This window comes from Zosterops lateralis (assembly GCF_965231275.1).
Source record: "Zosterops lateralis genome assembly, chromosome: 4".
NCBI lineage: Eukaryota > Metazoa > Chordata > Aves > Passeriformes > Zosteropidae > Zosterops > Zosterops lateralis.
This window is the reverse complement of record NC_139765.1, coordinates 43,854,169-43,869,343: the sequence shown is the minus strand read 5'-3', so window position 1 is coordinate 43,869,343 and position 15,175 is coordinate 43,854,169. Positions and strand designations below refer to the sequence as shown.

General features: G+C 36.2%; 1 protein-coding gene across 2 annotated transcripts in view; it reads left to right on the top strand.

The window, feature by feature from the left end:
• Nucleotides 1–15,175, top strand: part of ARID2 (AT-rich interaction domain 2) — a 93,167-nt gene that overhangs the window by 74,104 nt on the left and 3,888 nt on the right. For both annotated transcript variants that reach the window (XM_083860052.1, XM_083860051.1), the window contains 3 exons: nucleotides 5,345–5,493; nucleotides 10,922–11,060; nucleotides 11,157–11,242. In XM_083860052.1, the coding sequence (XP_083716178.1) occupies nucleotides 5,345–5,493; nucleotides 10,922–11,060; nucleotides 11,157–11,242 (374 nt within the window). The remainder of the gene's footprint in view (nucleotides 1–5,344; nucleotides 5,494–10,921; nucleotides 11,061–11,156; nucleotides 11,243–15,175) is intronic.

The following is a 15,175-nucleotide window of genomic DNA, read 5'->3' as shown; positions in this document are numbered from 1 at the left end:
CCTTAGGATTTGCAGAGATCTTCACCAGTTCTTTAAAATTAATGTGTTGGATTATAAACAGCACCAAAATCACCCTGGCCAGCTCTTTTTCTTTCTCTAAAGCCGCTGAGCAGTTGCAATAGCCATTGCTTTTCTGGAAAAGGAGATCCTAAATATTTCCAATATTAAGTCTGCTTTTAGGAGTATTTTTAAATATTCAGAAATGTAGTTCAAGTTTCATGAACTTCATGTGAATTTTAGTGATGACTTCATTTAAGTTTAGGCCTTGTGTTATTTTCTATTTTCTCCCTCAAGTTTTGAGTGTTCCTCATCTGATAAGCAGCTTCCTTGTCCCTGACTTTTTTGAAAAGCAGCAGCTGAGGAACACTGTTTTCACTTGAGCATCTGCATTGTTTCAACCTCTCAGAAGTACCTAAGTATATATTGGCTGTCTTGCAGAAGAAAAAGGAGAGCATGGTTTTTACTTGCAGAAGAAAAAGGAGAGCATGGTTTTTACTGCAAACATTGTGAAATTTATTAGAAATACAATCCAGTGGAGAAAAATGGCAAGGGATGAAGAATAAAGGGATATTAGCTATGGCAAAATTACATAGCTGCAGAAGCTTTTAGTGTGCAGTTTCCTGTTTGCTTGTTAGCTAAAAAATTTATTTCAAGCTACAGCTTGTATTTCAGAGAAGTCTGAAAGGGAGAAAATAAATTTTTAAAAAAATGTAATAAAAGTAAAACCAAACAGAAAGACTGAAAAGAGAGGTTCAGAGGACAGAAAAGGAAGGAGAGTATTGGTTATGCAGCTACAGTAGGATTAGCTGTCATGAGCTGCAGAGGGGAGAAAGAGAAGATGCTTGAAGATAAGGAACGATGACCAAATAGGTCAGGAGTGGAACAACAATCTAAAAACTAGGAAAGCAAGAAAAAATTAAATAATCCTTAAGGGAATGTAGAAGATTAGAAAATTTGTTTCATTATATGAATGGTAGCTTGAAACAAGATGATACAATGTGCTCGGGGAAAAATGTTAATTTAAATGGCTTATTAAAATAATGAAAATTGTATACTGGCTGTTTATGGGGCAGCCCATGTAAGTGCCATTAAAATCCAGTTAGACAAATAGAGGATTCTTGTGAATGTAATCTGAGATTATTCCCTATTAATTGTATACCTCAGCAGAGCTTGTTGAGAAATAGCCTATGTATACTGAATATTTTAAAATTTCTTTTCATATTTTGCATTATGATAAAAAAGGTGTCTGTTAGTTATGTCAGAATAGGTACGCGTGATACACAGAGTGTTGCAATTTTGTTCTGTATCTCCATCTATATTTTGTAAGCTCATGAAGTGTACTCTTAAGAGGAGACAGAACTGGTACTGTACTTCTTTGGCTTCCTTTTCTTTTGGTGTTCTCTGTTTCTGGTTTATTGCTTTGCTGAGGCATTGTGCTAGACTGGTGGTTGAAAAAGAAATGAGCAATTACCTATCTGTATGCTTTTCTTTGCCACATTTTCTTACTCCTCTTCAAACGCCTCCAAAACATCTGTTGAACATAACCATGTTGGTTTGTCCCAATTGGTGTGTGATTTAAAGGAATGCTCTGATATCACGCCAAGTTCTTAGAATTGAGCATATCTGATTTAAATTGCCTCATCTGGCTTTTAAAGTAATGACTTTCTTGTTCATCACTGTCATTCCCTCACGAACAATGCATGCCCATTTCTCTTAAGGCTGCCCACTTGAAACCTGCTTGTGTTGAAATTTAGGTGGCAAAATCAGTGTGGCTTTGGCTGTTAGCTCCTTCTCTCTGTTGATTGGAAAGCTGAGAATTACCGTGCACCAGAAAGCAGGTGTGCAGCTCCAGGAGGGGCAATTCATTCCTAGCCACAGAGTAAATGAGTTTCTCAGCTGGAAGTAGCGAAGTACAGAATCTCTGTGCTTTTATTGCCCTTTGCTTGTGAAGCACACTGTTGCAAGGAGACATAAACTAAAGTAATCTAACAAGAAAAGAACATTTATTTTGGTGCCTACTTAGCCAGTTGACCCCTTTCTCACACTCAGATTTGACTCTATTTTTTTTCAGCTTACACGTTTTTATTGATAATGTTCATTATCATGAATAAACTAAACAAAATTTTGTCCTATCAAGCTGTAAATCCTATTATACTTTAAAATATTTTTACTAATTATTAATTGTTTCTTTTTAAATTACATTTATTTACAGTGATATATAATAGTTATATGTAGTTATCTATTCATGCATAAAGGGAATAGCAGAACATGGGTTCTGTGAAATGTAAGTGGAGGCCACACCTGTCCTCAGCTCATAGAGTTTGTTATTCCTACCACACAGGGGGCTTGTGTGCCCAAATGTAGGAGCACTTGTGCATATAATTAAATTAACATCTTTGTAAACAGTCCATTCTAGTTAGTAGAAAGCTCTTAGTTGTACTCTTGGTTTTCATGACCAGGCTGAATTTCCTCCCCCTCTCAATACTTCAGTCTAAAGTCAACCCAGTCTGGATATAAAATCTCTACCTACTATTAAAAGTTGACTCTTGTATCTGCTTTGTAAGTAGACTGTACAAGCATTAGGGGTTTGCATTTGTGTACTTCAGGGTTGAGTGTAAACCCTACTGAGATAGATGCTGCTGCTCTAGTTTCAGTCCCAAGATCCTGTGAGAAAAGGCCTAAGTGGTGGCAGTTGCAAATTGTATAATGGAGAGGCCTAATTTGATTACAAAAGGGTCTTGTGAAATGCTTTCAAGTGTAGCGGAGTACTGGGCATTTGTTTTCTTGAGAAACATGGAGTCATTAAATGCTCTTACTAGAGAAGGAAATTTTCTGGAGGCTTTATGCCCCAAGGAAAGATTTTACAATGTTACTTTTCTCAGAAAGACTTCAGTAGGGAAAAGTTAATGTCTGTCATCATTTTAAAGAAATAAGTGAATTTACATAATCAGTATATATGAGCACTGTAAAGTAGGTAGCTCATAGCAAGTATGAAGGTAGGTATATTCTAGGTATATTTCTGGGAAAAAAAGGAGTTTCATTTCTGAAAAACAAAGGCTCTACCTAATTTTAGTGATATCCCATGTGTCATGCATTATTAAACTGATACATGACAATAGAAGGAAAATGAAAGCAAAATACGCATTGATCTTTCTGAATCTTTCTAATCTCTTGAATGAAGAGAGGAAACCTTTGTGATGTTTGACTGTAAAACTTCCATTTGTAAAATAAAGTAAAAAATGTAAAAAATGCTAGGAGCAAATGTAACTGCTTTACCTGTTGATTTAAAAATATAATGAATAAAGCTGATAGACGAGCAATGGATTTGTCTTTAAAAATACATGGAAGTTGTGTCCACCAAGTTCGAGTAAAACTACTCCACAGTAGAGCAGTAAAAAGAGAATTTTACACAACAGCAACTATTTTACATGTTTCTCTTCAATTTATCAGCTTTTTTTCTCACAGGGGGGGAAAAAAAAGTGGAAAAAATGGTAGGGGAAGTGGAATGATAACTTTGTCCTGAAAATTTGTTTCTCTTTCTGAGCGCTTTGATTTTCAGCATGCAACATTTTGTGTTGTATATCTCAGATCAACTTACTTTAAATAAACAAATTTTCAATGAGATCATATTAAAACCTTTGAATACCACTAGGAGAGCTTGCCAGAAAAATCTTGAGAAAATTCATAATTCCAGATTAATTGCAGGGTTTGCTCTGAATGGAGTAAACAGTACATGAACCACACATTGAATGATGAGAATTAAATGAAATACTGAATTCATTCAAGAAAGCTCATTTTCTCTTCAGCACATTGAATGGGATAGAAGTTATACAGGGATAAAAAGTCACAATAAAAGGCCATCAGAATATGTTGATACTGGGATGCTAAGTGAAGGTTGCAAAACAAGCTGTGCTGCTGACGCTCCATTATTTTACTTGCAGCTTCATTTTAAAAATGCCTTTTTAAGGGGATGTTGATATTAAATTCTCCACTTGTGTTTACCTTCTGTTAAAAGATCCCTTGTGAAGGATTCATGACCCATTTTTTGAAATAGCTTAAAGGTCTTTAGGTGAAAATCATTGCTGAGTTCAAAATAGTTTGTAGATATAACTAATGGACTCAAGTAATTTCTTACAACTTTTCATGTATGTGGATGAATCACAGGCATCATAAGTAGTTGTGCCATAGGAGTTTTGCAGTTTTTCCTTAATTTTACCATGTTTTATTGCTTGGATATGGGATGTGTTTTGCTTTTGATCAGGCATTTGTGCTGTCCCTTGGGTCAAGTTATTAGTAGTATAATCTGTGATAGTTATTAACTCACTACCTTGTATGACTGCTGTCCACAATGCCAACAGAGAGCAGCAGGAAGAAAATGTACATCAATATGCAAATGAAATGTTGGAAATTGAAGTTAGCTGTTTGTTTCTTTGTAGTGAAACTCTAAAGTTACTCCATAACAGAACTGTAAAGATCTAAACATGTGCACCATTTGAAAGTGTTTGCTTATAATATTCTTACACAGACTTAGAAGTAATTTTATTTGATCTCTTTAGAGTGTGAATTTGTTTTCAAACAGTGGGGAAGAAAATGATGTTAGGTCTTCATCTCTAAATAATATGCAAAAGCTTAATTCTTCTGCTGTCATCATCCTTACAAATGTCTTGCTGACCAGAGCCTTCCAGGAAAAAAAAAAGAAGAGAAACAATATTCTGACGCAGACACTGTTTTGAAATTGAAAGTTCAGCATTCAGTATCCATTATTCAGAAAAAGAAATAAAATTGGTTTGGGATTATATATTTTTAGGTAATTTCAAAGATAATTTTAGTTGAGTGTTAAGTGCCTTGTTATATTGCGGGGGAGCAACGGGAACATAATTTTCCTTTCTGAAATGTTTCTCTTTTCATTATATACAAATTGTACAGCATTGTCAGGCATTCTGAGCATGTGGTGCTATTCCTTGTGCTGATGATACTGCAGTGCCTTGAGTTTGCATGAGATTTTTTCTTTTCTTAAATAGCAACAAAGCATTTGAAAAATAATGTTAACCTTTGCTCCACTAGTGCCCTTGAGAAATTTCTCTGCAATCATAGTTCTGTATTTGAATTTGAGCATGAAGTTTATTATTTGAATATTAGAAAGTTCTGAATAAGTACTGCAGTGTAAAAGTTGTATGTCTGTTGTGTTACTGTCTTACTAATGCTTATTAAGACTTCAGAGTATTAAAAATGAAACACCTGTGGTGGATTAATGTGTAAAACAAAAAGTCTTTCAACAAGCACTAAACTGTATGTCAAGTCTAGAAAAAAGCCCTGTTTAAAATTGTTTTAAATTTTTCTACAGAGCACACCTGCAACATCGATACCAACAGTTCAAGTACAGGGCCAGCAGATGAATTTGCAGCCACCTTCATACACTGCAGCAAGTCAACATGCAGAGCAAATGAAAAAACCTGGACAGAACTTCATGTGTCTGTGGCAATCTTGTAAAAAGTAAATGGCTCCTTTATTTACCTTTTACTGATATGTAACAGATGTTTGTATATAGAAGGTGATTTTACAAGTTCCATCCATTCTGCTTCTTTAAGTTACCTTATACTTAAACAGTGGGGAAAAGAAAAAGTGTAAAGTGTTGAGGAAATTTAATGAGATGGGGGAAGGCAAGGCACTTAACTGCTCTCAGGTGTACTTCAGAGCATAAAATGAGTATTATGTGACTTTCTTGTCAGTATATTGATTCTTCAGTAACAAAAAATAAGTTGTGTAGTTAAGTTTAAAAGAATTCAGAGCTCTGAAGCTTGTTCTCTGTGTTGCAAATATAAAAATAGTTCCTGCAGTTACAAATCATGTCTTGATATTTTCTTGTGTTTCCAGTTTTGCAAGAACAGGGTGTTGCGCTTCAATGTCCTGCTCACAGTCTTATTCAGCTTATGCAAATTTTGGTAATTATACCATTCGTGTGCCAGAGGACGCTATTGTCATGAAAGGAAGTGAAAAGAAACTGGGCCTTAGGACTAGACAGCCATGATTTAATTTTTTTTTAATTTGCTGCTGTTGTTCTTAGAGAGGAGTGAACTAGCAGACAGTTAGATGTAGGCTTATAAAGAATTTATACAATTCTCACTAAAAGTATGTGTATCTTGTTAAAATAACTTAGGTTTGTGAATATGCTTAGTTCTGGGTAAGGGCAGAGATTGGTGAAAAAAAGGTAATTGTCAAATAGCCACGTCAAAAACTGGAGACAAATTCTGAATGAAAAAAATTGCATAACATAGAGGATGGTACAAAAAAGAGCAAGAGGCCTCCTTGCTATAGGATGACAAAGGGCGCATAAAGCTGAGTTGACAGAAAGCTGGTAGGAAATTCAAAAAATTGAGATGAAAAGATGGAGAAGTTTAACTCTTTGGAACTGATAGGGAAAATAAGGCATTTGAACAGAATTGTAGGAATACTAAATGACAGTTAGTATGAAACCCCTGAAAGTTTAATTTCTGTTTCTTTGATTCCTTGCAAACATAATTATAAGATCATTCTGTCAGTGCAAGACATAGAGATCTGGCGTTTTTTAAATCATTGCACTATTTTCACTTTAAAAGTGATTTTTCGTTCTTTGATAGATGATACTTCTCTATGTAAGAAATATATGTAAGGCTTTACTTACTCTGTAGTTTCCTCCCTTACTACTAATAAATAGAACTGTAAAGCCATAGTCTGCTGGCTGCATAGTAGATGCATTAATTCGTGCCTAGGTATGGGTGGGTTGCACTGAGTTTGAAATGAAAGGCTGGGGCAGTGTCAAAGCAGGAGCCTTGCCAGCTTATAACATGTCAAAGAGTTTGCTGAACTACAGTGTTAAAGTGTAAGTCACCAACTTCATTCCTTGTCTAAATAAGATGAACTGTATTGGGGCAGGAGGAGGAGCAGTACTATTAAATTACTTTACATTATCAGTCTTTTTGTTGTCTGTCTTAAAATAATACCCCAGAGGGTTTACGTGAGACTGAAGTTAAGGGCTACAAGGTCATTGATCTCTATATTTTACTCCATGCCTAGTGTATTATTTCTGTTGCTTTAGTTTATCTGGCTGTTACTTCCTGTACTGCTTTCTGTTAATTTCTGTTAAATTTCATTGTTGTCAAAAGCTTTCAGAGATTTTTTGCATTAATAGATTTAGTTCACATGATACACAGCTCTTGTTTTTATGCTGTCACCTTTAAAATAGTTGTTTCAGTCCCAGCCTAAAACCAGTTTAGATGAACATTACACTCGATGTTGATGTTCTCTGTGGTGAAGAGAGAATCAAAATGTTATGTTAGCACTTTCCTGAAATATAGGTTGTTTATTCGTATTCCTTGAACAGCCTGATTAAAAACAGCTGTATCAAATCTCCTGTAGGCTTCCTGGTTGTGTTAGACATAAGGAAATATCTGGAATTGCCACCTTTTTTTATTTATCACTCTCAATTCTACCTGTTTTTATTGAGTAGTTTAAGTGGAAAACAAGAAGATTCTTTTGAGTGGGACATTAGTCTGTGTGAACTTCACATTCACTTCTTGGTTTCATTCTCAATTCCTTAGCAGTTTTTTTTTCCTAGGATTAAGCAGGCGGTTTCATCACAGTAGAATGATAGAATACTGGGGAGTTTTTGTGATATTTGTAGCTAACTGGAAAGATATAACAGGAGGCACATTTTAAAAAGTAATTTTCACCTGTTTCTCTATGCATGTTCTTTAGTTGAATTCTCAAAAAATACTACCGTTATGTTTTCCTTCAAAGATGTAATGCAGAAGTCAGTGAAGGCCTTAAACCTTTTATCACGAAGCAGGATAAATAGGAATAAATAAAATAGTATGTTCTTTCCCTACTGACTAATTTGGCTGCTCCAGTCAGCACCTTCCCAGTGGTGTGTGTTGGTGTTTTGTTTTGGGTTGGGTTTTTTTTAGAACTGAATTAGGAAACATTAGGCCAAGATTTAAAATGCCACAGATTTAGTAGTGTCTAAAGATGACAATGAGATGAGGCTGAACTATGCAAATAGTTGAAATGATGGGCCTCTGGCAGATGTGTTCAGATTTAATATCTGAAGTGGAAGTAATTCTAAAAGGTGTCAGTCAGCACATTACTTTGCATTAAGGATGTAACAGAAAGTAGGTGTTTTCCTTTGAACTTCAGCTGTCTGCAAGTACTGCTAATTGTATGCAGCTTAATTTAAAAGCTGCTGTTTTGTTTCAGAGGTAGGCAGATGTCTGCTCTTGAATTGCTTTGTATTTAAAAAGTAAATTGAAAATGCTATTGAATCTCCAGTGCCTGTCAAGTCAGCTATTAATGTTCTGTTCAGCAGTTGAACAGAGCCATGGATGAATTAAGTGTGGAAACAAGAGTCTAGACTGAACTGACCATATTGTCAGTATGTCAGCTTTTTTATTACTATAGTTACGTGTTTCTTTAAGAAAAAATAGTTTTTCTCTGCAAAATGGTAGTAAGTTTGAATCTTTTTAAATCAGTGATTGAAGTGTATAACATTGAGTATATTAAACAGTGAAAGAGCCAACATAGCTGAAATAACTATTTTTCTGAAGCTTTGCCATGTTGAATGAAATGTGTTGCACTGCATTTTGGATTTCACTTAGGCCATGAAATTTGTTTTGTCTGTAGCAGAAATTATTCATAAAATGGTTAGTGCCAGGCTTAAGTAGATTCCCCTTTATTGTAGAAAAACATTTTTCTGTCCTCTGAAACACCCACTGTTGAACCAGTGTAGATGTAAAACATTCTGTTTTTATTTCCTACTATGGGTTATCTGGACCAACAGCAAGAGGCAGGTATTTCTCCTTCTCAGCTTCCCTTCAGTAAGAGGTTACTGGCATGTAAAAGATGGCTTTTAAAGAGAGTGGTATTTATTGCCAGTGCTGAAGGCAATTGCTGTATTACAGGTGCTTACTGCAGTAGCATTCAGTAATGCTTGTCTGTGGGTGAAGTTAGCTCTTTGATACCTCTACACTTAGGCCGAGGCATCAGTTGCAAGTATGTTTGCACCATGGACACTACTGAAATGGGTAGTGGGATGTGGAAGGAGGAGGCTGGATCAAAGCTCTTACTGATCTGCTATTCATAAGCTGAAAGTGTGTGAGGGCAGTTGGTGGCAGTGTCTTCCCAAATGACAGCACCCAGGTTTCTAGACCTCTTTGGTCCAAGCATTAAGTGGGTGTTGATGAGCTGGGTTAGTTGTATTGAAGTGAATCTTGAGCAGTTAAATCTTTCAGCCATTTTTTATCTGTTGGAATAAGGGGCTTAATTTGTAACATCTGAGATGCATAAGATAGGCTAAACCCCAGTGCTTTGAGTCATTCACTATTTTCATGTCATGTTTTTTTTGAAATACAGCAATTCTCGTTTACCAGCTTATATATGTTACAAAAGTATATCATTTGTCTACATGAGATTGGAGGTAGCCTAGGTTGCTGCAGTCATGCTTTGGTGGAGCTTGCAGTCTTTAGAAATACAGGTCAGGTAAGGAGTAAAGTCAGGCTCTTGAACTTTAAGAAGGCAGACTTCCAGCTGTTAAGGGAGATTGTCAGTGGGATCCTTAGGGACAAAGAATGGAACAGAGCTGGCAAAACTGGAACTGAACCTGGCAAGGTTATATGCAAAGAATAACAGCAAGGGCTTGTACAGGTATATTAATCAGAAAAGGAGAGACAAATGAGGTTCACCGTTGCTGGTGAACAGGTAATAACAAAAAAAACCAGCATGGCTTCACCAAGGGAAAATCCTGTCTGACTAACCTAATGGTTTTCTGTGATGGAGTAACTACATCAGAGGATAAGGGGACGACGGCAGATGTCATTTGTATGGATTTCTGTAAAGCCTTTGATGTGGTCCCCCACAACATCCTTCTTTCTAAATCGGAGGGAGATGGATTTGATAAGTGGACTGTTAGATAGATTAGCAATTGGTTGGACAGTCATATCCAGAGGGTGGTGATCAATGGCTGAGAGTCTTGATGGACATCAGAGACAAGTGGTGTCCCTCAGGGGTCTGTACCAGGACCAGTGTTACTTAATCCCTTCATTAATGACAGGGATGAAGGGATCAAGTGCACCCTCAGCACATTTGCAGATGACACTGAGCTGGGTGGTGCAGTTGGCACATCTGAAGCACAGGATGCCATCCAGACCTGGACAGGCTTGAGCAGTGGGCCTGAGGGAACCTCATGAGGTTAAACTGGGGATGAACAGATGGAGAGCAGCCCTGCTGAGAAGGACTCAGAGGTGCTGGTGGAGGAGAGGCTGGACATGACCCAGCTGTGTGCGCTTGCAGCACAGAAAGCCAGTCAGGGGTGGGGATTCTGCCCAGCTCTGCTCCAGTGAGACCAAACCTGCAGTGCTGCCTCTAGCTCTGGGGTCCCCAGCATAGGAGGGACATGGACGTGCTGGAATGAGTCCAGAGGAGGGCCACAAGTTGATCATACTTAAATAAGGTCTGACGGCCAGTGAAGAAGGAAAATGGGAAAAGGAACACAAGAGATTCTATTCTATAAATATATTGTATGTAAATATACTTATATAAACCTCATCTGGTTTAGCTGTTCATAGTTTATTGCTGTATTTTACTTGTATTGCAGAGAATGAGTCTACTGGAATTTAACGTGCATTATTTCTTTGGTAAAGTGTAAGTAGAAAATAGAACCATGATATTTCAATCAGATTTGGAAAAACCATATTGACATTTAATTGGTAGCTCACTGGTAATATGTGTACATGTTTTCCCTTCAAAATTTTGCAACTTGCCATGTATAAACACATGCCTCAATTCAGGGGAAAAAAAAATAAGGTTAACCTCTATGAGTTGATGCTTGTTATATTTGTACCTCACATTAACTGGGGGAAAAAAATTAAATTCCCCTCTCCTCTTTTTGTAGGTGGTTTCAGACACCATCACAGGTTTTCTATCATGCAGCAACCGAACATGGAGGAAAAGACGTCTACCCAGGGCAGTGCTTATGGGAGGGATGTGAACCTTTCCAGCGGCAGAGGTTTTCCTTCATTACCCATTTACAGGTGCAGATTTTCTTTCACATATTACTTCAGAAAACAGTACGAATTTCATGGTAAATTTCCACACACCATTACTGTCTCTCTCTTTTCCCCAAACAGGATAAGCACTGTTCCAGAGATGCTTTGCTTGCAGGATTAAAGCAAGATGAACATGGACAAGTAGGAAATCAGAAGCCTTCCAATAAGTAAGAGACTTGAGCTTCATTAACAATAGAGAAAATAAGAGAACTAGAAATTAATGAAAGAATTTGTTTATAACTTGGCTTATCAGGTGAAACTCTGCATATGTAAGAATCTGTAATCGAATTTGAGGTCTGTTCCAGTAAGACAAACAGGACAAAAAGGGGAATAGATTCTGATGTAGTTGCAGTTATCTTGAAAAAACCCAGGTAATTCTTTAAAGTATGTGGTCGTAACTCTATAATGAACATTGTTCTCATCATGTTCTCCTATTTTTTGCCCAACTGGACAGCATTTAATAACTTTCCTTATAACAAGGAAATGCTTGTAATACAAATGGAAAATTATTTATTGTGTACAGTTCATGTGTCACACAGCTGAGATGGATTGTCTTGTAACTTGCTGTATTCCTTCCAGTTTTGTGGCCTAATTTTGGGCTGATTTGATCCAGAGACTGTTGTAATAAATCTTCCTTTAAACCAGCAAGCAAGGTTAATGATAAAGACTCCTCAGAGTCTTCTGATTTTGTGTTGCTGTCTGAAATCAGATTTGGCTCTTCTCTTTCCCAGAAAGATTTTGACCATCTGGAATTAATATTGGAAAGTGCAACCCCATTGGTGTGAGGTTTTGGGGCTGGCCATGTTAATAGTGGAGTTGTTCAAGGTTCAGTTACTTGTGTAAGTGTGTTAAGACGTGACCTTTGTTAGTAACTGATTGGAACCACTTTAGATGTAATTACAAGGTCCCAGGCAGATTTTGCAGTTCTGTTCTGTGGCTTGTAAAACTGCTACCAAGCTGCTGGAGGCAGAAGAAGAAGTCAGGTTATGAAAACTGAGAAATTTAGTTTGAGAGTCCTTTTATTTTTTAATATTAAAAAAAAATCTTAACACAGACTTATAATTGCTTTCTGATGCCTTGTTTCATTAAACTGAGCGACACTCAGACCTTGGAAAACCACAAAAAGAAGAATTATGGTAATGTAGTCTTAAATACTGGTAAGTGGGAAGTGTAGGGCTGACACCATCTACTAGCATGATGTGTTCTTAATTCTGCCTTTTCATAATGTTCCATCATACAGATAACACATCCCAGTAGCTATATGTCCTCGCAAGGTTCTTTTAAATAGGCACAAGTACTCATAGGAGAAAAACTGTTCATACATCCCCTCTTCTGAGGCAGAATTCCCTGATTAGGTCAGATTCAGAAAACCAGGAATTTACACACATTACCAGTTCTTGCTAAAATACTGAGACTGTAATATCACAGGATACTAAGGATGTGATTTCAGAACACAAATTGAAATGAGAACATTCCTCTGCTCAAAATAGGATGTTTTATGTCTTCAAAAGATGTGCAGATGTGGTGCATAGGGGACATGGTTTAGTGGTGGATGTGGCAGTGCTTAATATTTAGACTTGGTGATCCTAGAAGTGTTTTCCAACTGAAATGATTGTATGATTCTGTTTTGACTCTTCATGACATCCCTTGTTGCTTCTCATGGCTGTGCATTGCTTACAGTGAGGGAACTAGCTTTAGTTTTTGTTAGATGGCATGGTAAATCAATTTGGGTTTTTTTTAAAAAATGTTCCTAGAACAAAAGAGTGGACTTTGCACGAGTAGAATCTACTTACCTTACTGTCAGTTGTGAACACTCGTACAGGAGGTGGGCTGAACAAAAGGAAGAGATGAGACCTTTCTCTGTCAGCACGCACAGCAGTTAATACACTTCCCTGTCTTGTGAAAATGTAAAGGTTCCCTTTCCATTACTTTTACTCTCCTTCCTTAACAAACAGGAAGATATTAGTGAAGTGTAGTGTGTCCCCCACATTACCTTACAGCATTGCCCCAGAGTTCTGTTTGCACAAGAGGGAGAAAAGATTGCTAATTTGCTTTCCAGAATCAATGACTTTTCAGATTAAACCCTAAGCTTACTCCAGCAGCTCACCTCAAGCTCTTACAGGTTCATGTTTGAAAGCTGTCTTACAAAGTCTTGGCTTAGTTTACTTTTTTCGGAGTCCTTGAAGTGTGTCAGATATATCAGCTCACAACTGATAGTCCATATCATTAAAGTTTTTAAGCTCTGAAGCAGCTTAAAAAAACCTGTACTGAGAAAGAGCATGTTTAAGTCATCAACTTTTAGGCATTTATTAGGTGAACTTTCTTGACTTAATTCCTCAGTACTTAGTAAAAATGACACCTACCTCATAGATTTCAGATGGTGAGTGTTACCAGTGCTGGAAGTAAAACAGAACACAATGTAACAGACAAGGGCCCATTTCCCAATCACCTTTCTGTGTATCATAACACCATACACACTTGAAAAAAATCTGTAATGGCTTTTCTAAAACCAGTTAGGCAACATAAAGCTTCATTACAGAATTGGTTTTATACCTTAATTCTGTATTTCTTTGCTTTTCAAGTTTTATTATTTTAACTCTTCCTCTTCTGGTTTTCAGAGGTAGCTGAATATTACATTCTGGAAGGTCAGGTAGCACTAGCAATTTAACTGTATGTTGACTGTAGCTTTATGCATTGGAATCCTTTTGGATTTGTGGTAACTTTTTTTCCTTGTTGCCACTGAAGCAAAGATGGAAATTCTTAATGCTCTGTGGAAGTGGAGCAGGAGATTACTTTAAATCATAAAATAAATGGTAGGGTTTGAAGTTAAGTTGATAATACAATTTAAAAAATTCAAGAAATGTAGATGTTTCGAGAGAGAGATACTTGCACACAGACACAAGTCAGTTCACTTGGTGTGTCAGTAACTTTTTATCAATTTCTTTTTTCTTCAAACTTAAAAGATAATTTTTTAATATCTTCATAATTTATTGCAGTTGTCCCTTTTTCAATATTTCTAGAATTGAGGCAATAGCAATTCAGCTTTCTAAAATATGGTATGATGGCTGTTGAAGAGAGATATTTAGAACAGCCTCCATTGATGAATCCTTGTGCTTCTCAATACAAGGAAAACAAAAATATTACAGAAATTAAAAATGAAGACAATAATTCTTTTACTGTGGTGCTTGGTCTTCTATAAACATGTCATTGTGCACCAGTTTCTTAATTTGGCCTCTGCTGTTCTCCTACTTTTATTTATTTAATATATTATTTATTTTATTTTATATATTTTTATATTGTATATATGACTTCTCTTCAGGGAGAATGAGAGTGATTATGAGCTAAGGTGTTAGGGAGGAGTCTGTCTGTTACTACAGTAACCCAATTTTTAGCTGGGCTTTCTTGCTGTTAGAACCTCAGATTGCTAAAAATGTCTCTCTAAATAGAGAATCGAAGTTTTGTTCTTGGAAGATTCACTTTCAGTATAAGATACCTAAATAAAACTCTTACAAACGTTCATTCAAAAAAAAAAATAGAACATTTACATTTGATTTATACTATATTTACAAGTAAGCACAACTTATACTTCTTAACCAGGTTCTACTACAGTATTAAAAGACTCAATATTGTTCAAAATATTGAAGTGGGATGATATTTTTCACCACTAAAACTGCAAATTGTTTTTTAGGATGACATTATGAGTCTAAATCATTAAGTAAAATTGCATATTTATACATTCTGAACTCTGATGGCATGAGTAATTTCCAAGTTTTTTAAATGAAATACAGCTTTGACTTCAGTGTTAATACTGAAAATTGAGAAATTGCTTCTGCTATGTTTGTTATACCCTGCTTAATTTATTAATCTCAGTCTAAAAGCTGCAGTAACAGGTAATTGGTTTTACAAATGTTTGATCTGATTTAACAATTACATGTTTAATGTCATAGAATATAACTTATTTTATATTGCTCCTCACTAATCAGAGTTAATATATATTTTATATTGTCTTAGCATCTAATGGTCCCAATGAGCTGTGTCAAGTTTTGAGTAGTTACACTTTAAGGACCTTCTCTGGCCAAATCTCAGATGGCATTTGCATA